Source organism: Muscardinus avellanarius, assembly GCF_963383645.1.
Source record: "Muscardinus avellanarius genome assembly, chromosome: 4".
Lineage (NCBI taxonomy): Eukaryota > Metazoa > Chordata > Mammalia > Rodentia > Gliridae > Muscardinus > Muscardinus avellanarius.
In genome coordinates this window covers 130,228,592-130,254,212 of record NC_137789.1, presented here as the reverse complement: position 1 = coordinate 130,254,212, position 25,621 = coordinate 130,228,592, and the positions used below count along the sequence as shown (strand labels likewise).

Here is a 25,621-nt window from a genome sequence, read left to right as displayed (position 1 = left end):
AAGAAGCTATGCTACTGAGGGTTGAGTGCAGATGAATGAAACCCTGAGGACCAGGGGTGGTGGATGTGTGTACCTTCTGGAGAATAAAGATTCTTTTGGTAATTTGGCTGTCAAGAGATTCTCCCCCAGACATCTGCCTGTGTAGCACACACCAGGGTTGGCACCAACCTAAGCTCAAACAGTGATGTTAAGAATTGGCTAAGAATTCTGCAGGACATCCAGCCCCTCCAAGTAAGGGCACTGGAGGGGTGACCACAGCACCTAGTCACTAGCCTTAACTCCTCCCTTTTCCTCCCTACAGGGAAGCACTGAGTGTGAACCTATGTGTCTTTAAAAATCAAACACCTTTATTTTGCTCCCTTCGGTACATTAGAGAAATGGCAGTGACCTCAGCAGCAGGGCTGGTGTCTGCCCCCTTGAGAAGCCAGGATCCCAGATGTATTCCTCGAGTGTTTTTCCAAATAGCAAGTGGAAGAGATGGTGGCCAGCCCCAGTACCTAGAGGGGGTCGGGGTCAGCACCAGGTGCTAGCTGCCTGACCCCTCCTCTGGGGCTGGAACTTCTGTTTGCCTGAGTAAAGGGATGTCAGTCCTAGGATTTCTCCACATTGTGTTTTCCTTCTGTGGTGGCCAGGTTGGTCCTTGAGTTGTCCCTGTATAGTACCCTAGGGCAGGCCCATGAGGTCCTTTTGATCAAGGATTTCAAGAAAAGTTGCCCTTGACACGACACAAGCAGCACAACAAATGCTCAAGTTGCTGCTGGACAGCTGAGCTCACACTGCCATCACAGAGGCCGAGTGAGCAGCCACCCAGGGTGGGGGTTCCCAGCTCATTCCGTTCCCATGGGGCAGGTGACTAGAAGGTAACAGCACCCGGGTAAGCCAATGCCTGGAAGAGAAGACAAATGTCTCTAAGTTCTAAGAGTTCATGGCTGTCCTTCCTTTTGTTCCACAGCAAGCACAATGGTAACAGAAGTTCTAATCCCACCATCTAATTGTCCATTGGTGACACATGCCTGTAATTCCAGTATTTGGGATGTCAGGACAGGAGGATCAAGAACTGCCTCAGTACCTAAGACCCTGTCTCAAAATAAAATATAAAAGGAGCTGGGCGTGGTGGCCACGCTTGTAATCCCAGCATTTGGGAAGCTGAGACAGGAGGATCGTGGTTCGCGGACAGCCTCAGCTACTAGGTGAGGCTCTTTGCAACTCAGTGAGACCCTGTTTCAAAATAAAGAATAAAAAATGGGTCCAGAGGTGTAGCTTGAGAGGTAAAATGCCCCTGGGTTCCATCCCCAGTACCACAGTAAAACAAAAGGACTAGGGAGTTTTTTATTTTATTTATTTTATTTACTTACTTATTGTGTGTGGCACTGGGGGTGGAACCCAGGGGCTTTACTACCTCCAGGCTATACTCTCAGACCTATTTTATATTTTATTTGGAAATAGGGTCTAAGTTGCTGAGAGCCTCACTAAGTAAGTAGCTGAGCTGGCTTCAAACCTGTGCGATCCTCCAGCCTCAGCCTCCCAAGCGCTGGGATTACAAGTGTGTGCCACCACACACAGCTCAGGGCTAGGGAGTTTATCTTGGATGTAGAATGCTCCTAAATTCAATCACCACTACTTCCCACCCCACCCCACCCCCCAAAAAATGACCTCCAGCTAGGCGTGGTGGTGCATGCCTGTAATCTCAGTTCTTGGAAGGCTAAGACAAGAGGATCACAGGTTCAAGGACAGCCTCAGCACTGTAGTGAGACTCAACAACCTAGTGAGACCATTTCAAAACAAAAAAACTTTAAAAAGGCTGGGGGCCTAGCTCAGAAGTAGAATGCCCCTGGGTTCAATCCCCAGTTCTATAAAAACAGTAATACTATAGTAACAATAATGTGCCCTCTGAGCCTTGAAAGCCTTCTGCAGCTTTGAGCTGATGCTCTAAGGAGCCATTACAAGCACATTGGTAAGAGTGAAATGAGGATGGGAGAGGGAGGAAGGAATCTGCCTTCACCTGGTTATTACTGCTTCAGCACCCACAATCTGAGAATGGCTTCTCCTTTCCCCAGGGCTGAGAGCTAGCCTCAAATAGCGCCTTAGGAATGGTCCTAAATACATTACCTCATCCTCACACATTATTGACTTGAAATCCAGACACTGCTATACAAGGGAAAGGTAACTAGTGATCACTACATTCTATCTGGATATCCCTGAGAACAGCTTTCTCAGGATTCTGCTGTGGCTGTCTCAAAGCCTCTGAAGCCTTCTCTACTTAAGCCACAGTTTCAGCTTTGAGCCCATCTGGCTCAAGTGAAAACAATGATCTTTATTCCTAGAGTCTAAAACTGTGCAGAGACAGGCTGCTAGACATATATGGCTAGACTCATGAAAAGGAAATCCAATTAAAGATTCCATAGTGGCACAAGCCACATTCCATGTGATCCCAGGTATAGACCATCTTCCTCATCCATATTTCTGATGGACTGTGGCTTACTTTACCTTCCTGTGTCCACACCCAGGAATACTTTCCAGTTGTCCAGACAGCCATAGTTATAAGGATTCCTAAATACCTAGAGCCAAGAAAAACATATGTTTATAATTTCATCTTGAGGACAGATGGCTAAACTAGGGCATAGAGAAACAAGTTCTGCCTTCCATGTCACATGCCTGGTCAGCCCTGACCATGACCTCTTTACAAGATGCAGGTTCAGTTGCCTACCTGCTGCCCCCAAGCCCTCAACCCTACTCACTCTGCCCTTGGCCTGTAGCCGTCGTCTCTCTTTCTTGTTGATGTGCCTTTCGATGCTAGTCTCACCCCGACTGATGAGGACAGCATGCCATATAGTTAGGGCACCCAGGGCAAGTGCCACGGAACTAAGAAAAGGGGCAAAGATTGGCAGAAATTAGAAGGCCAGGGGACATATGTCTGAAATTGAGCTAAGCAATAATGATCGGCTAGCAACCTTTCTGCAAGCTTCCTTATCTCCAAGTATACATCCCAGACTACTCCATACTATACTACATCTATAAAAAGCATTAGGGCCGGGCGTGGTGGCGCACGCTTGTAATCCCTGCACTTGGGAGGCTGAGACAGGAGGATCACACAGGTTCGAAGCCAGCCTCAGCTACTTAGTGAGGCTCTCAGCAACTTAGTGAGACCCTGTTTCCAAATAAAAAATATAAAATAGATCTGGGACTATATAGCCCGGAGGTAGAAAGCCTCTGGGTTCCACCCCCAGTACCACCAAAATAATAATAATAATAAAAAGCATTAGGCAGGCCGGGCATGGTGGCACACACTTGTAATCCCTGAGCTTGGGAGGCGGAAACAGGAGGATCGCGCAGGTGCAGGTTCGAAGCCAGCCTTGCTGGCTTAAGAGACCCTGTTTCCAAATATAAATATAAAATAGGTCTGGGAGTGTAGCCCAGAGGTAGAAGGGTTCCATCCCCAGTACCACCAAAAAAAAAAAAAAAAGAAAAGAAAAAGCATTAGGCAGGATGTAGCAGTGCACACCTATAACCCCAGCTACTTAGGAGGCTGAGGCAAGAGGATTGCAAATTTGGGCCAGCTTGGACAATTTAGTGAGACCTTGTCTCAAAGTAAAATTTTTAAAAGGCTGAGCAGAATCACACAGGTTTGAAGCCAGCCTCAGCTACTTAGTGAAACTTAGTGAGACACTGCTTCCAAATAAAATATAAAAAATAGGTCTGGGAGTATAGCCCATAAGTAGGAAGCCCCTGGGTTCCATCCCCAGTACCATAAATATATAAATAAGGCCTGGGATGGTCTTTTTTACTGGGGTAATCCCAGTACTCGGGAAGCTAAAATAGGAATCATAGGTTTGAGACCTGCCAGTGGGAGAGAGCCTGTTTCAAAATAATAAGGGCTGAGGTATAGCCCAGAGGTAGAATGAATGCCATTGGGTTCAATCTCCAGTACCAAAAATGGGGAGGAGGCAGAAACAGCTCAGTAGAAGAGCACTTGCCTAACATGTACATGATCCAGACCACCAAAAACAATTTTTTAAATCAAAATGCATCAAAAGCCGGGTGTGGTGGTGCACGCTTGTAATCCCAGCATTCGGGAGGCTGAGACTGGAGGATCCCGGTTCGTGGACAGCCTCAGCTACATAGGCCCTCTGCAACTCAGTGAGACCCGGTTTCTCAGAGAGAGCCTCACTAAGTAGCTGAGGCTGGCTTTGAACCTGCTCAATCCTCCCATCTCAGCCTCCCAAGTGCTGGGATTACGAGCGTGCGCCACTACGCCCAGCTGGGCTGAGAATAAATTACGTGAAAAGGAAGGTGGGAAAGAAAGTCTATTTTGGAGGGAAATTTTCTGTACTCCTAAAACACTCATGTTGGGAAACCGTAGAGGGTAGTAAAAAAAAAATGTGGGTACAGATGAGTAGTATGCAATTCATCTTCCAGCCACTATTCCTAGCTAAGTATCATGGAACAAATCACTTCTCTAGTTTTCAGTTTTCCTCATGTGTAAACGCAGTCACCTACCTGTGAGGTAGGTACTAAATGAACAAATGAAGTAAGGAGTTTAACTTACCTGGCACCTAAAAAGCATGCTGTGTGCTTAGTGCTTGGTAACCAGCACGGTGTCCTTAGCATCCCCTGCCGCAGGGAAAGGAGGTGCCACCTCTGCCAACCTCAATTTGACTAGAACAGCGCAGGTCACTCAGGGATGGGTTCCTGCCTGCACGTAGGCATGTAAAAAAGGCTTTCCTGAAGCTGCCCCTCCCTCAAAACTATCAAAACAGAGTTAAATACCTGCACAGGAACCAGAGGTAGACAAGACTCTTGTGAGTTATCCTTTCTCGAAAGGAGAAGGTAGGTGGTGGGGTCTGGTGATAAGTCTAGAAAAAGAAAACAGCAAAGCCTGGCTCCTTTGCTCTATTGGTCTCCAGCAACTGCCACCAGAGCCCCCAGCACCTACAGGCAGGTAACCCAAAAACCCAGGCAGAGAAAATGGGGATTGAAGCTACAGAGGAGTCAAGGCAGCAGCCAGATGGGTGGATCAAGCCCGGTGGCACCATCACATGGACAGACACTGGGCAGAGCGGGTCTGGACAAGATGGCAAAGCACAGGAACTGACCCTGGGCCTTTAGGTTGACAACACAAATGGGGGTCCGGGGGAAGCCACTCAAATCCTCAGCAGAACTCACATGGCTACACACCAGACCCATGCCCAGCATGCATGACTGCAGCAGGGAGACCATGAGTTCCACTAAGGACTGAAAAGGCAGCAGAGGTACAATATATGAACTGGAGTGGGGCAGTACAGATGCCGCCGGACCAGCCTGACCTCTGTCCCCTGGAGTCCCATTACACAGACCGACACAGACTCCTTGCTGCTCAGGCCACCACCAAGGCAGAGAGTCCAGGCTCAGCCCAAAGAGGTGATGATGGGGTAAACAGCCAAAACACCTACCTGACACTTCTGGCTTGCCCCCAGGCCAGGTGGAGTACCCACCACGGCCTCCCTAATGCTTCTGATGCGGCCTACTGAGGCCTCTGGGCTAACCTCTACAATTAAACTAGCGGGTCCAGGTGCCTGAGCCACTCTACCCCCAGGCCTGAGCAGCAGGAGGCAGTGGGGTGGGGACAGCCCACCTGGTTGGCAACCGCCTGAAGTTTGTTCTTGTCGAGCTGTTTCATTTTCTAAGGGGATGGAAAACAGTGCTGGTTACACTCTAAGGCCCCTAAGATGGGGTGCTACCAGCCCCATTCCTTAGGAACAAGGCTCCACATCCTGAAATCCTGCATTATTGAACTACCTTGCTCCTACCATGGCTCACCTCGATGGCAGCATAAGCCTCCCGGAAAAGGTCCCAACTTCCATAGCTGCAGTAGACACAGCCCAGAGTCATGAAAAAGCAGAAAGAGAAGAAGTACCGATGGTTATAGTGGCCCACACAGTTGTTTAGCCAGGCTGGTGGGGGAATGATTAAGGATGAGATCAAACACAATTTCAGGGAAGTATTTAGGCCTGTCTGGCTGATCCTTGATTCTAGACAACATCAACTGAGCAAGAACTATTTTCCAAAGGCAGGAAAATAGGGAACCATTTCCCAAGGTTGAGGCGAAAATCTTTCAAGCTCTTCATACCTTTCAAGTCCTACTAGGAAATCATGAAAACTGAAAACCAAGTAAAACAAATCTGCCAATACGTCAGCCTAACTAGGGTTACCCAGACAGCTGTACAGGACAGCAGAAGAGGACCCATGGTTCTGTCTTACACCCCCAGCAGACAGCTACAGAAGACCAGATGTATCTTCCCATCCAAGAGCTGTTTGCACGACAGCCTACAGAAGATGTGTCAGAAGATTCCTTGCTCCCAGAAGATCCATCCCAGATAGCCTGTGAGCCTTCTGTTCATCCAAAAGATGGACCCACAGTGCCTCTTCTACTAACATCTCCTGAGCCCAGTATTCTCTGTAGGGTGATAATTGAAGAACCCTGCACATGCCTCTGGAGCTAAAGAAGACCTCAGGCAGAAGAGAACAAAAGGATACGGCAGTGATGATCCATCTTCAGCACACACCTGTGAGGGAGGGACACAGGCTCTGTTATGGTGGCCAAGGTTCTGGAGATGTCAGTGCCAATCCTTTCCTACAAGGACCAGCATCCTGCTCGGTGGAAAGGGCACAGAGTTTGAAGACAGCCAGGCTTTTCTTCAAACCCAGCTCTGCAGTCTACGGGCTAGGTGATTTTGGAAAAGGTAACTCGACTCTCTGAGCTTCTGTTAACATAAGTAATAATGCCTAACTTACAAGACCATTCTGAGGACTAAGTATCAGAAGATCAGAAGCTCATTCCCTGGGACATGATGGATGGATGCCTGGTACATGTCTTAGCAAACACCAAGTCCAGGCTGGGCCCTGGAGCCACAGCAAAAAGGCCACTGCTGGGGTTCACAAAGAGCAAGGCTGAGACTCACCTATTGCAGATGCTGCAGTGGTGTGTTCGGGCAGGCTTGGGGTAAATGCACTTCTTACAGATGGACACTGTGGCGATATCATTTCTGCCCTGTGCAAAAATAAAGCATCATGACCGCCGTGCACCAGTTTTGTGCCTCTAAGACTCCAAGGCACTCTCCCTCTCACTCCTGGGACAAGGTCCCATGGCTTGCACTCTGCCCTCCCCCTAGCCCAAAGGGGACCCACCTGGGGTGGGTACCCAGGTGGAGTGGTGATGGCCTGGTAGTAATGGAAGACGATGAGGATCAGATTCCAGTGACTATAGAAGAAATGCCAGCAGAGTCGTGGCACTGAGTAGGTTCGGAGGATGAGAGGCAGCACACACAGGTAGGCGATGGCCACAATGGAGCCAGTCAGTACAATCACCAGCACCACGAACACCTGGCAACATCAGTGGGATCAGGTAGACAGTGAGAGCTATGCCCAGAGGAGACCCAGGAATTCCTCCAGAACCGAGTGGGTTCATCGGAGACACATCCTTCTGCTCCCCCTCAACATCCCATTTTCGGCTCCCTGGGCATCACTTACCACCCCAAACCAGCGGATCACGTTGTCCACTAGCCAGTAGACAGGCTCAAAGGCAGCATCGACAGCGGTGTCGCTGCCTCCAAAGGAGTTATACAGCAAGGAACGCAGACAGACCTTGCCATACCGCCAGCGCTGCACCAGGCCCCGGAGCAGAGGTGGGCAGCGGCGCCTGTAGCCCAGGAGCAGGAGCAGGCGCAGGCAGAGGCGGGCTGGGCCCAGCAGCAGGCTCCGCTGGCCCCGCATGGCTCCTAGGAAAGCAGACCATTGTGAGGATTCGGCCTGAGTCCTAACCCCCAACCCCACTCAGAGCACCACCTTGGAGGGCAAACACATCGAGACTAAGGCCCACTTGGGCCAGTCACCAGCTGTAAGAAGGAGAAAGGTTATTTCACTTTTCTACAGAATGTCCAGTGCCAGTGTCCTAACCAGACTGCATGAGGGTTTGTTTTTACCAGTACTGGGGATTGAACCCAAGGGTGTTATACCTCTGAGCTACACCCCCAGCCCCATTTTTTTTATTCCTTTTTTTTTTTTTTTTTTTTTTTGCGGTACTGAGGATGGAACCCAGTGGCATTTTGCCTCCGAGCTACACCCCCAGCCCTATTTTTTATTCTTTATTTTGAAACCAGGTCTCACTGAGTTGCAAAGGGCCTAAGTAGCTGAGGCTGTACTTGAAGCACGATCCTCCAGTCTCAGCTTCCGAATACTGGGATTCGAAGCATGCCCCACCAAGCCCAGCTATCCCTTATTTTGAAACAGGGTCTCACTAAGTTGCAGAGGGCTTCACTAAGTAGCTAAGGCTGGTCTTGAACCTGCAATCCTCCTGTCTCAGCCTCCCAAGTACTAGGATTACAAGAGTGCACCATCACATCCAGCTAACGACTAGAGGTTCTGAACCTACAGAAGCCATTATTATTATACCATGTGAATGCATAGTGAATCCAAGATGATACGCAAGAGTAAAGGGACAGCAAAAGAGTGAGGGGGAGGCAGGTGACATCAACTCAAAGGAGCTATCTGGGTAGACATACCATTGAGTGGAGCTTGGCCCACCATGTCATGGCACGACGCTGTGGGAGACATTTCCCAGGGTTTTCTGCCTGCCCTGACTCACCCAGTGCACAGTATGTGGATCCTGCACATAGATCTTTCTTGGTGCTATCTGAGTCTTGGCAAAAGATACTCCTCTCTCCTTTTCCCCCTGGGCTGATGTTACAGGTCACCAGACTCAACCTAGTAGCATGAGATTCCCAGTCTCCTGTCAAGACAGTCAGCCGTTTTGTCTCCAGTTCCACTTCCAGCCCCAGGCAAGGATATAGGAGCCAGGACAACTTCAGGTATTCCGAGCAAGGAACACCAAGGCAAGAGACATAGGAGTGGGAGGGACCCCATGCAGTGTCCATGAAGACTCAGGTCTGACTCCTCAGTGAGGAGTCTTCCCTGCCGCACTCTAGTTATAGACACTCGAGAACCTTCTCTGCAGCTGCTGCCCTTGGCACCAAGCTTCCCTGCCAGCCTTCGAGCTCTCCAGGCCTCTCCACACTCCGCTGCACGGGCCTCCATCTCCACGCTCTCTCTACCTCATCCACTGCTCGCTGCCCTGTGGCCAGAACCAAGGACACATGCTCCAAACACTCCTTCCTTGACCATCTCAATTTCTCAGGCTAAAGTCTTTTTACCAGAAAAGAAATTATCTGATTTTCCCCTAGGGCAGTCAGGGAGGAAGGCTGCTTTGTCTTCGACAACATCACTGACTTATTTAACAGGCAGCTCAAAACCCAGCAGAAACTGGAGGAGACTGCTCCGCTACAGGAATGGTTTCAATTCAGTAACTGGAGCAATGTGCTCTCCTTGCACCCTGGCTCATCCCCACAAAAGACCTTTCAAAGAAAATACTTAATTACCTCCTTTCACAAGACCTGTAAGCCCTGGCCCACAAAAAAGGAGAAGACAATTTGGCAGGGTCCTACCCACTGGATAAAGCAAGGAGCCATTCCCATCACCTCCTAGGAAGCTAAAAGAATTAAAGGGGACTACTGGGCTGGGCATGGTAACACACGCCTGTGATCCCAGTTCTTGAGAGGCCAGGACAGGATGATTATAGATTTGAGGGCATCAACAACTTTGCAAGACCCTCAGCAATTTAGTGAGAGTGTTTCAAAAGGAAAGACTTTTTATTACAGTAACATGCAAATCAGATATATTCCTCATTTGTAATAAACATGAATATTCTACCTTAGAGCAACCACTCATTTTTTATTCTTTGTTTTGAAACAGGGTCTAACGTGTGGAAGGCCTAAATAGCTGAGGCTGGCTCCAATCTGTGATCCTCCTGTCTCAGCCTCCCAAGTACTGAGATTACAAACTTGTGACACCACACCTGACTACACTTAGTCTCAAAAGGAAAAAAAAAAAAAAGGCCGGATTTGGTGGTGCATGCTTTTACTCCCAGCATTCAGGAGGCAGAGACCAAAGGATCGTGGTTGGCTGACACTTAGCAAGGCCTTTCGCAACTCAGTGAGACCTGTTTCAAAAAATATAAAGGCTACAAAAAAATAGGACTAGGGGTGTAGCTCGGAGGTAGAAAGGTCCTGGTTTCCATCCCCAGTACCAGAAAAGGAAAAAAGAAAAAAAAAGTATGGCACCGCATGCCTATAATTCTAGTACTTGGGAGTCTAAGACAGGAGGATTGCCGGCTCATTTACAGTCTTGGCAACTTAGCAAGTCCCTCTGAAACCTAGGGAGACCCTGTTTTAAAAATGAAAAATAAGCTGGGTGTGGTGGCTCATGCTTGTAATCCCAGTGCTTGGAAGACTGAGACAGGAGGATTGCACAGATTCAAAGCCAGCCTCAGCTACTTAGTGAGGCTCTCAGCAACTTAGTGAGACCCTGTTTCCAAATAAAGTATAAAAGAGGTCTGGGAGTATATCTCAGAGGTAGAAAAACCCCTGGGTTCCACTCCCAGTACCACAAAAATAAATAAATAAATAAATAAATAAATAAATAAATAAATAAAATAGGCCGAGCATGGTGGTGCAGTGCTTGGGAGGCTAAGACAGGAGGATCGCACAGGTTCAAAGCCAGCCTCAGCTACTTAGTGAAGCTCTCAGCAACTGAATGAGACCCTGTTTCCAAATAAAGTATAAAAGAGGTCTGGGAGTATAACCTGGAGGTAGAAAAGCCCCTGGGTTTCACCCCCAGTACCACCAAAAAAATAAAAAATCCTAGCCGGAAATGGTGGCACACGTTTGTAATCCCAGCATTCAGGAAACTGAGACCTGGAGGATCGTGGTTCACAGACAGCCTCAGCTACTTAGTGAGGCGCTGTTTCAAAATAAAAGAATAAAAAAAAAAAAAAATAGTTGCCGGGCGTAATGGCGCACGCTTGTAATCCCCGCGCTTGGGAGGCAGAGACAGGAGGATCGCGCAGGTTCGAAGCCAGCTGCGCGCGCTGGCTTAGGAGACCCTGTTTCCAAATATAAAATGTAAAAATAGGTCTGGGAGTGTAGCCCGGAGGTAGAAGGGCTCCCAGGAACCCCAGTACCACCTAAAAAAAAAAAATAGAGTAGGGGGATATAGCTTGGAGGAGGTCGAATGCCCCCTGGGTTCCACTCCTAGACCAGCAAAAAAAAAAAAAAAATCCTCGTTCTTAGATTCTTTTTTTTTTTTTTTCAGATTATCCTTGACTACCTCCTGAATTTCTGAGATCTATGCGAAATACCTGCCTCAAAGACTAGATACACCAGCTCTCATCTGCCCACACTCTTAACTAGTTCAATTCTGTCTCCAATCTTGTGACCTGTGCAAATCATTGTGATCCCTGCTGGAATTTAATCTTGTATTCTTAATCAATGAGGGAGTAAAATTAAGGTCACTTCTAGTTCTAAAGTCTCTTTCAGTTCTAACCCTTTATAATTATATATACATATACATACATCCTTGGTAAGGTTTATAAACAAAATGTTTATAAAGCTCCTAGCACAGTACCTGGCTCATGGAAGTACTCAATAAATACTCACTGAATAAATGACTGGGAGGCTTGCAGAAGTGGAAAGGCTGGTCTGATGTCTAATCTGTCCTACAAATATCATCAAGGACATCTCTGCCAATGTGATAAAACTAAAATGTCTGCTACTATCATTCTTCCTGATTAATAAATAGAAACCGTTATTAGAATCATAGCACTAAAGGGCTAGAAGGCATTTTAGAAAACAAGTCCAACCAGAAATCAATTCAAACATGTCAAGAGAAAGCTCATAGATGCAGAAGCATAGATCAGACTGTGTGTACAAAATCTGAAGTCAGGTCCCTCCTTCACTTTAACTAATGGGCTATATGGGTTCCAGGGGAAAAGTTATGTTGTCCATGGGCCACAAATGAAATGAATTTCATCTCAGAAAATTAAGGTAAAGCAAAATTCAAAGTATTATGTGTGTGGAGGAGGGGATGATCTCAGAGTGAACAGGGAACAGCAATGCACATTTCTACAATCAACACCAAATACAAATCCTGACTAGTCCCATCCCTCAATAGTACCCACAGGCCATAGTGGCCATCTGCCACCAGATTAGAGACTGCAGGCCATAGCAGTCCCCTCATCCCAGGGCTCTAAATCACCATCTGTTTTCCAAGGGAAAGCCTGATTGATGTAGAGGGAATGGAGAGAGGAACAGATTCCAAAGCCCCTAGAAATTAGAGGAAACAGATTAGAGTCGTGGCAATTTCATCTGGACAAAGACATTGCTCTCAGGATGTTTACAATCTCAAGCAAGAGATGTCAGACATCAGTGAAGAGCAGTATTTTATTTATATGCAATTTCCCCTATTGGGTTAACATGCTAAAAGAGGGAGGGGAGTAGCAACTTTATCATGGGTTGTTCAGTCAAAATTAAGGAGGTACCCACTCGAGTAATCCGACCGCAGGACTTTAAGTAGCAGGTTTCATGTGTCAGTGAGGGCAGCATGGTCAAACTGCTATGGACTGAAGACCAGAATCTTTGGTTCCGGCTTGGACTCTATCTTGTTATCTTCGAGTCTTTGTACAAGTCAAACCCAGTAGCTAACCCTAAAAATGGGAACCTTGTATAGGCTGACCTCTTCTTCCTGCTCAGTGCGCTACGGCTGCCCCGAGGGCGCGCTCTACCTGAAGGCATGGCCCTGCAGGGCGGGGCGAGGAGAGAACAGGAACCCTCTCTACAAGGCCACGGGACAGGGCCGGACCCTAGAAAAAGGGACAAGGATGGGGAGCAAGGGTCGCAGCTTCGCCCTTACCTGCCGCCTCCTCAATTAGCCAGATCGAGACCCACAGCCTCTGAGGCCGCTCACTACCACCCCTTCCAACTCGGCGCCCGGGCCGGGCCCAGCTCAATCCGACCCACCATGGCCTGCCGCCCACAGCGCCAGCCAGTGCACCAGGACCCGCCGCCAGCCCATCCTCAAGCACCAGCGCAAGCGCAGGCCCGGGAGTTAAAAGTCCTGCCCCGGGTTTGTCCCGAGGCAAGCTGGGAAATGGAGTTTATTCTCGAGGGGGCGTTCCCGCGTGTCACGTGACAGCGCAGACCAATTGACGTGTTTCTTACTGCAGGACTGCATCTGGGTGTGACCAATGGGAAGCTGACTTCGTTTTCATCCGGGCTTCGGGACTGTGGCAGACATGGCGCCACCCGTGAGGTACTGCATCCCTGGTAAGTGAGCAGTTCCCGTACTGAGTGCCGGAGAGCCGCAAAGGCTGCGTGGCTGGATGGCGACCGGCTTCTGGGAGCCCGTGTCCGATGCCGCGTCTTTTCTGCAGGGGAACGTCTGTGTAACTTGGAGGAGGGCAGCCCCGGGAGCGGCACTTACACCCGGCACGGCTACATCTTTTCGTCGCTCGCCGGCTACCTGACGAAGAGCAGCGAGAACGGCGCGGTAAAGGAGTCGGCTTCCCATCTCTGTCTTTATTTTAGGCTACCCTTGAGTTCTGGCCTTTAGGCACGGGCACTGTGGACACATTTTTTATGCTTCACCAGTAAAACGATTTGTTCTCTCCGGGGTTCCCGGCTGTGATCGCAGCTCCTGTGCACTTACTTAGCTGTATTCTCCAGTTAGGTTGCTCTCGCTTGGTTGTGCTGCCGACCATCAGGGAAGGGAGATTGGAGCAAGAGCAGACACAAAATGAGACCGAGCTGGGTCTTGTCAGAATGTCGCCTCTCTTCTCCTCCTCCTCCATCTAGCTCTGATGTATCCACCTTAACTGACTTCGGTCTAGTCAATACTGGCCTATTTTGATGTTGCTAATGATACAAGCTCTTTCCTGTCAGAGCTTTGTATACATGTCATTTATCTGGGACACACTTCTCTTTAGCCAGTGTAACTCTTAACCTCTCTCGGGATAGCCTCCCTAGTATCTGTTTCCCAGAGAAACCCTTCTAGACCCACTGGCTGAGGAAAGAAGTTTGAGATAGTTTTGTTAAAAACTCGCAAAGAAGCCGGGCATGACGGCGCATGCTCTTAATCCGAGTACTTGGGAGGCTGAGACAGAAAGATCAGAGGTTTGAAGCCAGCCTCGGTAACTTAGTGAGGCCCTCAGCAACCTAGTGAGACCCAAATAAAAAGTAAAAATAGAGCAACCGGGCATCGTGTCAAACGCTTTTAATCCCAGTACTTAGGAGGCAGAGACAGGAGGATCGCAGGTCCTTAGCCAGCTTAAGCTACTATTTAGGCCCTCCACAACTTAGTGAGACCCTGTTTCCAAATAAGAAGTAAAATCAGGGTGGGGGTGTAGCTCGGAGGTAGACTGCCTCTAGGTTTAATCTATAGTACCAGAGACAAACAGAATAAGAACAAATAAATTCTGGTTAACTAGACCTTGGCTCTGCTTTGGATAACAAACCTAAACTCTCTGGCTTCAGAGTCTAACTTATTTGCAAAATGAGAGGCTTTCTACTCAGTTTGGGGGATGTCCTTAACATTTTTAAATTTTTTCATTTCATAAATACCTCTCTGAAATTTTTTTTTTTTCCTGTACTGGGGGTGGAACCCAAGGCCATTCTATCTCCGAGTGACATCCCAGACCCATTTTTTATTCTTTATTTTGAAACAGGGTGTCACTGAGTTGCAGAGGGACTCGCTACGTAGCTGAGCCTGAATGTGAACAGTGATCCTCCTGTCTCAGCCTCCCAAATGCTGGGATTATAAGCATGTGCCACCACGCTCGATACTCTCTTGAGAATTTTCGTGGATCAGTGCTGACCTGGGAATGTAGTATTAAGCCAAAGAAACTTGTTTTTGCTATCAGAGCACAAACTCAACTTATAAATAAATGCTCAGATGGGTGTATGGTTATGAATGTGATTGTTGCCTTGAACGAATATTATACAGTACAATGAGAATATGTGACAGGCAAACCTACCTTGCTCAGTGAAAAGGACATTTAGGCTGAATTAACTAAAAGATAAGTTAGAGTAGGGTTGGTGGGAAGAATGCAGTTCTAGCCAGAAAGAACAGGCTGAACAGAGATTCTAAACTGAAAAGAATTTAGGACGTAAGAGAAATTGAAAGAGGCTTTGAGAGCTAAAAACAGAGTGAGCAAGAAAGGGACTGATAAAAATGAAGCTGGAGCTGGGCATGGTGGCATACTCTTGTAATCTCAGTACTTGAGAGGCTGAATCAGGTAGATTGCAGGTTCAAAGCCAGCCTTGGCAACTTAGCCAGGCCCTCAGCAACCTAGTGAGAACCTATTTCCAAATATGACATAAAATTGGGCTGGGAGTGTAGCTCACAGGTAGAATGCCCCTGGGTTCATAAAAAAAAAAAAAATGCTAAAATGCTCTGCTTTACAGCAATTGCCAATACATGATCAAAAAGAAAACTCTACAAATATTCTCTTAAAATAGAATAAAAAAGTATGGCCATTTTTATATAATATTTACCTGGAAATTCCATGCCCTGCAATAAAAAAGAAACAGAAGCACTGTAACTCTGGAGGAAGAGTCAAATTACTAATTGCAGGCCATAGAGTTGTATACAAGAATTTTTTTGTTTTGTTTTTTGGTACTGGTGATGGAACCCAGAGACATTTTACCTACAAGCTACACCCCCAGCCCTATTTTTTATTCTTTACTTTGAAACAGGGTCTCACTGAGTTGCAGAGGGCCTCATTAAGTAGCTGAGGTTGTCCGCAAATTGCAATCCTCCTGTCTCAGCCTTCCAAATACTGGGATTACAAGCATGTGCCACCATACCCAGCTCTAGATTATTTCTTTTACCAATGGTCTTTCTATGGACCTTTGTCTTCCTTCCTTTTTTTTTTTTTTTTTTTTTTTTTTTTTTTTTTTTGCCATGGTAGGGATAGAACCCAGGGCCTTGCACCTCATAGGCAAGTACTCTATCACTGAACTATACCCCCAACCCTGTCTTCCTATTTTCTGAAATTTCTAAGGCCCTCTGCTCTAGGCTGTAAATGAATCAATAATCCACCAGCTCTTGTGACCACAACTGTGCCCCAAGGCATTCTTATGTTACATGCAGGTCATAAATATCTATACCCAAGGCTTATCCAGGACATTCACTTCCTGTTATTCTCTCCAGCTTCCTGTGGTATCTGTGATGAGAGAAACAGAGTCCCAGTTATTGCCAGATGTGGGAGCTATTGTAACTTGTAAGGTAAGTTGATTCTGCGCTCCACGCTTAGGACACCCATCCAAGGTTGGAATGATAATCATCGTAGAACTTCAGTGTCGCCAAGCATGGTGTCGCACACTTGTACTCCCAGTACTTGCAAGGTTGAAATAAGATCGCAGGTTTGAGGCCAGCTTCCACAACTTAATGAGACCTTGTTCCCAAATAAAATAATAAAATAGGGCTGGGGTGTAGCTCAGAAGTAAAATGCCCTTGGGTTCCATCTCTAGCACCACCAAAACAAACAAAAGCCAGGAATGAAGGTGCACACTTGTAATCCCAGTACCTGGGAGGCTGAGACGGGAGAATCACAAGTTAGTGGCCAGCCTCAGCTACTTTTTCTTTTTCTTTTTTTTGGCCGTACTAGGAATGGAACCCAGGGGCATTCTACTTCCAAGGTACACTCCCAGCCCTATTATTTCGTTTTTGTGGTACTAGGGGTGGAACCCAGAGGCTTTCTACCTCCAGGATATACTCCAAGACCTACTTTATATTTTATTTGGAAACAGGGTCTCACTAAGTTGCTGAGTGCCTCACTAAGTAGCTGAAGCTGACTTCAAAACCTGTACAATCCTCCTGTCTCAGCCTCCCAAGTGCGGGGAATACAAGCATGCGCCACCACGCCCAGCCAGCCTCAGCTACTTATTGAGGCCCTCTTCAACTTTGTGACCCTGCTTCAAAATAAAGAATAAAAAAAAAAAAAGCCGGGCGTGGTGGCGCACGCTTGTAATCCCTGCACTTGGGAGGCTGAGACAGGAGGATCGCGCAGGTTCAAAGCCAGCCTCAGCTACTTAGTGAGGCTCTTAGCAACTTAGTGAGACCCTGTTTCCAAATAAAATATAAAATGGGTCTGGGAGTATAGCCCGGAGGTAGAAAGCCTCTGGGTTCCACCCCCAGTACCACCAAAAAAAAAATCAACCAGGCCTGGTAGCACACACTTTTAATCCCAGCATTTGGGAGGCCGAGTCCGGAGGATCGCGGTTCAGCTACTTAGTGAGTCCCTCTGCAACTCAGTGAGATCCTGTTTCAAACAAAAAAAAAAAATTCCCGAGTTCCATCCCCAGACCTGGGGAAAAAAAATAAAATCAAGCAGGGGGTGCAGCTTGGAGGTAGAATGCCCCTGGATCACCACCACCACCACCACCACCACCACCAACACACACACACACACACACACACACACAACTTCATTTTCTAGCTGGGTGTGGTGGCGCACTCTTGTAATCCCAGTACTTGGGAGACTGAGACAGGAAGATCACAGGTTCGCAGCCAACTGCAGCTACTTGTGAAGTCCTCTAGAGGTTAGTGAGGCCCTGTTTCAATATAAATAATAAAAAATCAGGCTGGGGTATAGCTTAGAGGTAGAATGCCCTTAGGTTCAATCCCTAGTACTGCAAAAATAAATAACTCATAAAAAATCATTTTCTCAATTACACTAGCCACATTTTAAGCACCCAGTAGTCACTTGTGATCAGTAACTGCCATATTGGTCAGCACACGATATTTCTTTTTTTTTTTTTTCTTTTTTTTTTCAGGTCTGGGTATGGAACCCAGGGGCATTCTACCTCCGAGCTACACCCCTTGCCCTATTTTTTATTCTTTATTTTGAAACACTGAGTTGCAGAGGGCCTCACTAAGTAGCTGAGGCTGTCCCCAAACTGTGATCCTCCGGTCTCCGCCTCCCAAATGCTGGGATTACAAGTGTGTACCACCACGCCTGGCTTGACATTTCTGACATCATTGTTATACTGGACTATACTGTCTAGAAATTCTGAGATAATGAGCCAGGAGTAGTAAGATAGAATTATAATCCCAGAGCCTGGAGTGGTGGCGCACGCTTGTAATCCCCGCACTTGGGAGGCGGAGACAGGAGGATCATGCAGGTTCGAAGCCAGCCGCACTGGCTTAAGAAACCCTTTTAACAAATAAAAAAGTATAAAAATAGGTCTGGGAGTGTAACCTGGAGGTAGAAGGGTTTCCAGGAACCCCAGTACCACCACCAAAAAAAAAACCAAAACTATAATCCCAGTACTTGGGTGGCTGAGACTAGAGGATCACATGTTTGAAGATAGCCTCAGCAAGTAGTGAGATGATCATCAACTTAGAGAGACCCTGTTTCAAAAATAAAAGTAGAGCCAGGCGTGGTGGCGCACGCTTGTAATCCTAGCATTTGGGAGACTGAGACAGGAGGATTGCAGTTCGTGAACAGCCTCAACTACTTAGTGAGGCCCTTTGCAAGTCAGTGAGACCCTGTTTCAAAATAAAGAATTTTAAAAAGGTCTGGGGGTGTAGCTCAGAGGTAGAAGGCCTCTGGGTTCCATCCCTAGTACCACAAAAAAATAAATAAATAAAAATAAATTAGAAGCCAGGCGTGATGGCACAAGCTTGTAGTCCCACTACTTAGGAGGCTGAGATAGGAGAATCTGGGTTCATGGCCAGCCTTAGTGAGGCCCTTCACAACTTAGTGAGACCCAAAGTATAAAAATTCGGGCTGGAGATATATATCTCAGAAGTAGAATGCCCCTGGGTTTAATCCCCAGCAACACACACACACACACACACACACACACACACACACACACACACACAATTTGTTTTCTAGCTGGGTGGTGGCACACACTCGTAATCCCAGTACTTGGGAGGCTGAGACAGGTGGATCACAGGTTCAGGGCCAACCTCATCTACTTAGTGAGGTCCTCTACAATTTAGTGAGGCCCTGTTTCAAAATAAAGAATAAGCCAGGCGTGGTGGCGCACACTTGTAATCCCAGTGCTTGGGAGGCTGAGGCAGGAGGATTGCGCAGGTTCGAAGCCAGCCTCAGCTACTTAGTGAGGCTCTCAACAACTTAGTGAGACCCTGTTACCAAATAAAGTATAAAATAGGGCTGGGAGTGCAGAAAGCCCCTGGGTTTCATCCCCAGCACCGAAAACAAATAAGATAAGATAAGATAGAAAGAAAGAAGAGAGAGAGAGAGAGAGAGAGAGAGAGAGAGAGAGAGAGAGAGAGAGAAAGAATAAAAAATAGGCCTAGGATTGTAGCTCAGAGGTAGAATGCCCCTGGATTCAATTCCCAGCACCACACACAAAAAAAACAAATAAATAAATTAGGGCTTGGGTTGTAGCTCAAAGGAAGAATGAGTCTGGGCACAATCCTCAGTACTAAAAAAAGAAATATTAGGATAATGAGCAACGCAGCCAAATTCAGGCAAACATGGTTCTTGGGAAGGCTGGAGGTGTGGCTTGGAGGTAGAATTCCTCTGGATTCAATCCCCAGTACCACATAAATAAGTAAGTAAATAAATAAATAAGGTTACTCAAAGCCAGGCCAAGTGTGGTGAAGCACACCTGTAATCCCAGTATTTGGGAGTCCAAGACAGGAGGATCGCAGACTCAAGGACAACCTCAGCCACTTAGAAGGACCTGTTTCAAGATGAAAAGGGGGTGGGGTTACATCTCAGAAGTAGACTGTTCTTGGATTTAACCCCCAGTACCAAAAAACTTTTTTAAAATGCTCCAGAAGACAAAATATATTTTTTATTCTGAAAATAACTGCAGGAATAAGGATCCAAATATAATGCAGCAAATGAAATGTAGATTTCAGTTCTATCCACTATACAGACTTAGTGAGGTCTGTTAGAGGTCTTGATTTGCAACTATGCCTGTGTCGATTTATATTAAACTTGTGTACTTTTAAAATTTAGACCACTTAGCCGGGCATGGTGGCGCACACTTGTAATCCCAGCATTCAGGAGGCTGAGACAGGAGGATCGCGGTTCGCGGACAGCCCCAGCTACTTAGTGAGGCCCTCTGCAACTCAGTGAGACCCTGTTTCAAAATAAAAAATAAAAACAGGGCAGGGGGTGTAGCTCGGAGGTAGAATGCCCCTGGGTTCCATCCCCTGACCTACAAAAAAAAACTAATTAGACCATATTATCTTACTTGATTTCTACAGAAACATTATCAAATGGTCAATGTGGCTCTTATACCATAGATATATGACTTAGGCAGAGATAACTAGAATGTAACTTGTCTTAAATTCTATTTAGTTGGGTAGCTTAGACTAAAATCATAGTAACTCCTAGTTGTTCTCTGTTTTGTTTTGGTACTGATGACTGAACCCAGGGGCACTGTACCTCTTAGCTACACCCCAGCCCTATTTTATTTTTTTGAGAGAGGGTCTCCCTGAGTTGCAGAGGGCCTCACTAAATTGCTGTGGCTGGCTGCGAACCTGTGATCCTGTCTCAGCCTCCCAGGTGCTGGGGTGACGGGGTGTGCCACCCTGCCGAGCCGTGATGCCTTTATGCTGCTTCCTTGAGCTGATGACTAACACTGGGATGCTGAGCCTGCCTCTGTCCCGCAGGTCTCTAGCATCAATTCACGTTTTGCCAAAGTGCACATCCTGTATGTGGGGTCCACACCACTCAAGAACTCCTTTCGAGGAACTATTCGGTAAGTACCTTTGACATTACATTTTTTTCAACTTAGACCCTATTTCAAAATAAAGAATAAAAAATAGAGCCAGGGATGTAGCTTGGAGATAGAATGCCCCTGAGTTATATCCCCAGTACTAAAAACAAAAAGAATTCAAAGAGTGGTTCTGTGGTGTCTTTAGTTAGGTTCTCCTGAGGCAGCAGTTTGTCCACCTTAACTCCACATCCGATCTGTCTTTTCCTCCTCAGAAATATCAGTACTGATCCTCTCTGTGTTCTAAGAATGGGAAAATGTAGACTAAGGCTCCCTCTCTCCTGCATCCCTGGGTGGAGGCTGGATCCCCATTGTAAATTGTTCTGTCTGAGCCAGGCATGTTGGTGCACACTTGTAATCCCAGTACTTGGGAGGCTAAGACAGGAGAATCGCAGGTTCATGGCCAGACTCAGCTACTTAGTGAGGCCCTCGGCAACTTAGTGAGACCCTGTTTCAAAAATAAAGAATAAAATAGGGATGGGCATGAGCACAGAGGTAGAATGCTCCTGGGTTCAATTCCCAGTACCACAAAAAAATAAAAGTTCTATCTGCTCTTACAGCTCTTTGGCTGCCAGGAACCTATAAGATAATTCTTTCTCACAGATAATCTTGTTAATTCTCTTTTATAGAAAAGAAGATGTCCGAGCAACTGAAAAAGATAAGGTTGTTGGTTGGTTTGAGTTTTTTTTTTTTTACCATGGCTTAGGAATCTCAGTCTTTAAAAATTATTGCCCTGGGGTAGCTCACCAAGGAGAGAGAGGGGGGGGTAGGGGGGGAGAGAGAGGGAGGGAGGGAGGGAGGGAGAGAGAGAGAGAGAGAGAGAGAGAGAGAGAGAGAGAGAGGAGAGAGAGAGAGAGAGAGAGTGTGACTATTACTCTGAACTACATTATGATGTGAGGCTATAAAGCACCAGTAAAAAGTAAATTTTTTTTTTTTTTTATAGTACTGGGGATGAAACCCAGGGGCTTTTCTACCTCTGGGCTACACTCCCAGACCCATTTTTTATATTTTATTTGAAAACAGGGTCCTACTAAGTTGCTGAGAGCCTCACTAAGTAGCTGAGGCTGGCTTCGAACCTGTGCGATCCTCCTGTCTCAGCCTCCCAAGCGTGGGGATTACAAGTGTGTGCCACCACGCCTGTCTAGTAAAAGTATATTAAGGAAAAAATAAAGCCCAGCATTTGGGAGGCTGAGACTGGAGGATTGCGGTCCACGGATAGTCTCAGCTACCTAATGAGGCCCTTTGTAATTTGGTGAAAACCTGTTTCAAAATAAAGAATAAAAAATAGGGCAGGGGGTATAGCTCGGAGGTCAAATGCCCCTGAGTTCCATCCATCCCCAGACCTGCAAAAGAAAAAGATAAAAAGAAACAAATAGGAAGCCAAGCATGGTGGCACACACCTGTAATTCCAGTACTTGGGAGGCTGAGACAGAAGGATCACAGGTTTGAGGACAGCCTTAGCAACTTAGTGAGGCTCTTAGCAGCTTAGTGAGACCCTGTTTCCAAATAAAGATATACATACCTCTGGTATAGCCCAGAGGTAGAAGGCCCCTGGGTTCCACCCCCAGTATCAAAAAACAAACAAACAAAAATTGTAATACCATCTAAAAAATGAATAGGCCAGTTTGGTGGCACATGCTTGTACCTGGAGACTGAGACAGAAGGAACACAGGTTCAAGGAAGTATTGCTCAATGAATTTCAAAGATCCATGGGAATGTGGAATTAAGGGAAATTTAATACATTCTTAGCTACAACATATGAAATTTATGTCATAATCTCTTTCCACTCCATATGAGTTTTATTCATTCATTTGACCAGAATATACCTAGCTTTGCCTTTGAAGCTGGGTACTTATTCATTACTATTTCCTCACACTCACTCTGAGCCCTTTCAGTCAACTGTAGTGCCTTTTGTATAAGTCACATTCCTGATAAAACTACTGAATTCAGAATCTTTTATTTATCCAAGCATGGTGGCACATGCCTATATTCCCAGAACTTGGGAGGCTGAGACAGGAAGATCACAGGTTTATAGCCAGCCTCAGCAACTTAGCTAGACTCTTTCAAAGTAAAAGTAAATAGGGCTAGGGATGTGGCTCTAAAGTAGAATGCCCCTGGTTTCAGTCCCAATACCACACAAAAAGGAAGGCTGGGAGTGGAGGTTGGAGGTTGAATGCCTCTAGGTTTAATCCCCAATTCCAAAATTTTTATTTGTATGATGCTGGAGAAGCAATACAAGTTGACTGACTTGAATAATGATTTCTACCCTCTGAAATTAGAAAGTAGCTTGGCACTGCCAGGGGGTGAATAGCTTTCACTTAACACTCCTGTTCTTTCTTTGCAGGTTGAAATTTATAAGAGTTTCCGCCCAGGTGACATTGTATTGGCCAAAGTGGTATCCTTTATTTCCTGCAGACATCTGTTCCTTTGTTAAAACAAGAAACGGAATTAGAGAAAACCTCAAGTGGCTATGGACAGGGAGACTTAATGCCCCTCATTTCCTTCACCAGTATTACTAGATCTCTCTAGGTGACGCACAGTCCAACTACCTCCTGACCACTGCTGAAAACGAGCTTGGGGTGGTGGTAGCCCACAGTGAATCAGGTGAGTTGTTCCCTGCTTCCACAGCCTTACTTTACCCTAGGAGCTGTGGTTTGGGAGTAATCCATTGTTTTTTCCGTTTTTTTTTAAATAATCTGGAAAGCAGTATGGTTGTAGATGATCATATGTCGTGATTCAAAACTGTGTCTGTCTGTCTATCTGTGACTGTGTGTGTTTTGTACTGGAGATTGAATCCAGGGATGGTCTATTTCTAAGCTACACCCCCAGCCCCATTTTATTTTTTATTTTGAAGCCAGGTCTTGCTAGGCTGCTAACAGTCCCAGTAAGTTGCTTGGGCTGACTTCAAATCTGCAGTCCTACTGTCTCATAATCCAAAATTCTGGGATACAAGCCTGCACCACCACACCCAGTTGCAAAACAACTTTTTTTTTGGTGGTACTGAGGATAGAACCCTTCTACCTCCAGGCTACACTCCCAGAACTATTTTATATTTTCATTTGGAAACAGTCTCTTAAGGTAGTGCAGCTGGCTTCAATCTTGCGCAGTCCTCCTGTCTTTGCCTCCCAAGCACGGGAATTGCAAGCATGTGCCACCATGCTCGGCAACAAAACAACTTTTTTTTTTTTTTTTTTTTTGTGGTACTGGGGTTCCTGGAAGCCCTCCTACCTCCGGGCGACAATCCCAGACCTATTTTTACATTTTTATTTGGAAACAGGGTCTCCTAAGCCAGCTCGCGCGGCTGGCTTCAAACCTGCGCAATCCTTCTGTCTCTGCCTCCCAGCGCAGGGATTACAAGCGTGCGCCACCACGCCCGGCACAAAACAACTTTTTGATTAACAATAGTTTCTTAAGATTTTATCATAGGTTCAAAGCCATCATTGGCAACTTAGCAAGGCCCTCATCAACCTTGTTAGTCTGTTTCCAAATAAGAAATTAAATCGGAACCAGGCATGGTGGTGCACTCTTGTAATCCCAGCATTTGGGAGGCTGAGACAGGAGGATTGGAGTTCAAGGACAGCTACTTAGTGAGGCCCTTTCCAACTCAGTGAGACCCTGTTTCAAAATAAAGAATAAGGCCGGGCGTGGTGGCACACGCTTGTAATCCCCGCGCTTGGGAGGCAGAGACAAGAGGATCGCGCAGGTTTGAAGCCAGCCGCGCGCGCGCTGGCTTAGGAGACCGTTTCCAAATAAAAATGTAAAAATAGATCTGGGAGTGTAGTCCGGAGATAGAAGGGCTTCCAGGAACCCCAGTACCACCAAAAAAAAAAAAAAAAAAAAAACCAGGGCTGGGGGTGTAGCTCAAAGGGAGAATGCCCCTAGGTTCTACCCCCAGTACCACAAAAAAAAAGGAAAGAAAATCGGGCTAGGGGTGTAGCTTGAAGGTAGACTGCCCCAATACAAAAAAAAAAAAAAAAAAAAAGATTATACCAAGCTGTTCATGGTAGCTCATGCCTATCTCAGTTCTTGGGAAGACAAGAGAGGAGGATTGCTGGTTCAAGGATGGTCTCAGAAACCTGTTGAGACCCTGTATCAAAACTAAACAAAAAGCTGGGCGTGGTGGCGCACGCTTGTAATCCCCATACTTGGGAGACAGAGACAGGAGGATCGCCCAGGTTCGAAGCCAGCCGCACTGGCTTAAGAGACCCTGTTTCCCAATTAAAATATAAAAAATAGGTCTGGGAGTGTAGCCCTGAGGTAGAAGGGTTTCCAGGAACCCCAGTACAACAACAAGAAAAAAGGGGGCAGAAGTAGAATGCCCCTGTGTTCAGTCCTCAGTATCTCTCTCTCACACACACACACACACACACACACACACACACACACACACAATTATATCACCTAGGATACAGGTCAGTGGTAGAATAGTTGGTGTGCAGGAGGCCCTGGGTTTGAGCCCAATCACTCCCCCCCTAAAGTTGCATCACTTAGTAATGCTTTGGGCCATCATAGTTTGTGCAAGTTAACTCTGATGTTTGTACAATGAACAAATCACATTTCCCAGAACTTGTCTCCATTGTTAATCAGTATATGATTGTGTTTACTACTGAGATGTAAAGGCCTCTCTTGAACCCAAGGAAACAAGGATCCCACTGGATTTTTTTCTGTATGAGTGGAGATTCGCTAGGTGACCCTTCAGTTCTTGATGTATTTATTTATGTATGTGGTTTTGGTGATCAAACCCAGGGCCTCACATTTGCTATGCAAGCACTTTACCTCTGAACCACATGCCCAGCCCTATACTGCAATTTCATACCCAGCTGAAAAGAAAAGGGTTTTGGGAAAATATGTGGGGACTCAGCTCCAACACTGGCTTTTTCTTTCCAGGTGTCCAAATGGTCCCCATCAGCTGGTGTGAGATGCAGTGCCCTAAGACCCACACTAAAGAATTCCGGAAAGTGGCCCGAGTACAGCCTGAATTTTTGCAGACCTAA

General features: G+C 46.5%; 2 protein-coding genes across 11 annotated transcripts; one reads left to right on the top strand and one right to left on the bottom strand.

The window, feature by feature from the left end:
* Window positions 1–771: 771 nt before the first annotated feature.
* ZDHHC16 (zDHHC palmitoyltransferase 16) lies at window positions 772–11,585 on the bottom strand (the record flags this gene model as incomplete). Of its 5 annotated transcripts, XM_080694286.1 has the most annotated exons (11): window positions 772–886; window positions 2,488–2,558; window positions 2,739–2,862; window positions 4,768–4,853; window positions 5,612–5,659; window positions 5,797–5,930; window positions 6,514–6,542; window positions 6,939–7,027; window positions 7,165–7,359; window positions 7,507–7,754; window positions 11,494–11,585. In XM_080694286.1, 10 exons carry the CDS (start codon window positions 7,747–7,749, stop codon window positions 772–774), a joined length of 1,134 nt encoding a protein of 377 aa, XP_080550412.1. The 5 variants fall into 5 exon arrangements, with proteins under 5 accessions (XP_080550412.1, XP_080550409.1, XP_080550408.1 ...); XM_080694283.1 differs by lacking the exon at window positions 11,494–11,585 and having other exon boundaries at window positions 2,739–2,808; window positions 7,507–7,749; XM_080694282.1 differs by lacking the exons at window positions 5,612–5,659; window positions 11,494–11,585 and having other exon boundaries at window positions 7,507–7,749.
* Window positions 11,586–13,129: 1,544 nt separating this feature from the next.
* EXOSC1 (exosome component 1) lies at window positions 13,130–25,621 on the top strand (the record flags this gene model as incomplete). 6 transcript variants are annotated; one of them, XM_080694407.1, is made up of 8 exons in its annotated part: window positions 13,130–13,190; window positions 13,298–13,413; window positions 16,075–16,149; window positions 20,524–20,612; window positions 21,257–21,290; window positions 22,972–23,022; window positions 23,147–23,231; window positions 25,515–25,621. In XM_080694407.1, 8 exons carry the CDS (start codon window positions 13,160–13,162, stop codon window positions 25,619–25,621), a joined length of 588 nt encoding a protein of 195 aa, XP_080550533.1. The 6 variants fall into 6 exon arrangements, with proteins under 6 accessions (XP_080550533.1, XP_080550529.1, XP_080550528.1 ...); XM_080694403.1 differs by lacking the exon at window positions 16,075–16,149 and having other exon boundaries at window positions 13,160–13,190; XM_080694402.1 differs by lacking the exon at window positions 22,972–23,022 and having other exon boundaries at window positions 13,160–13,190.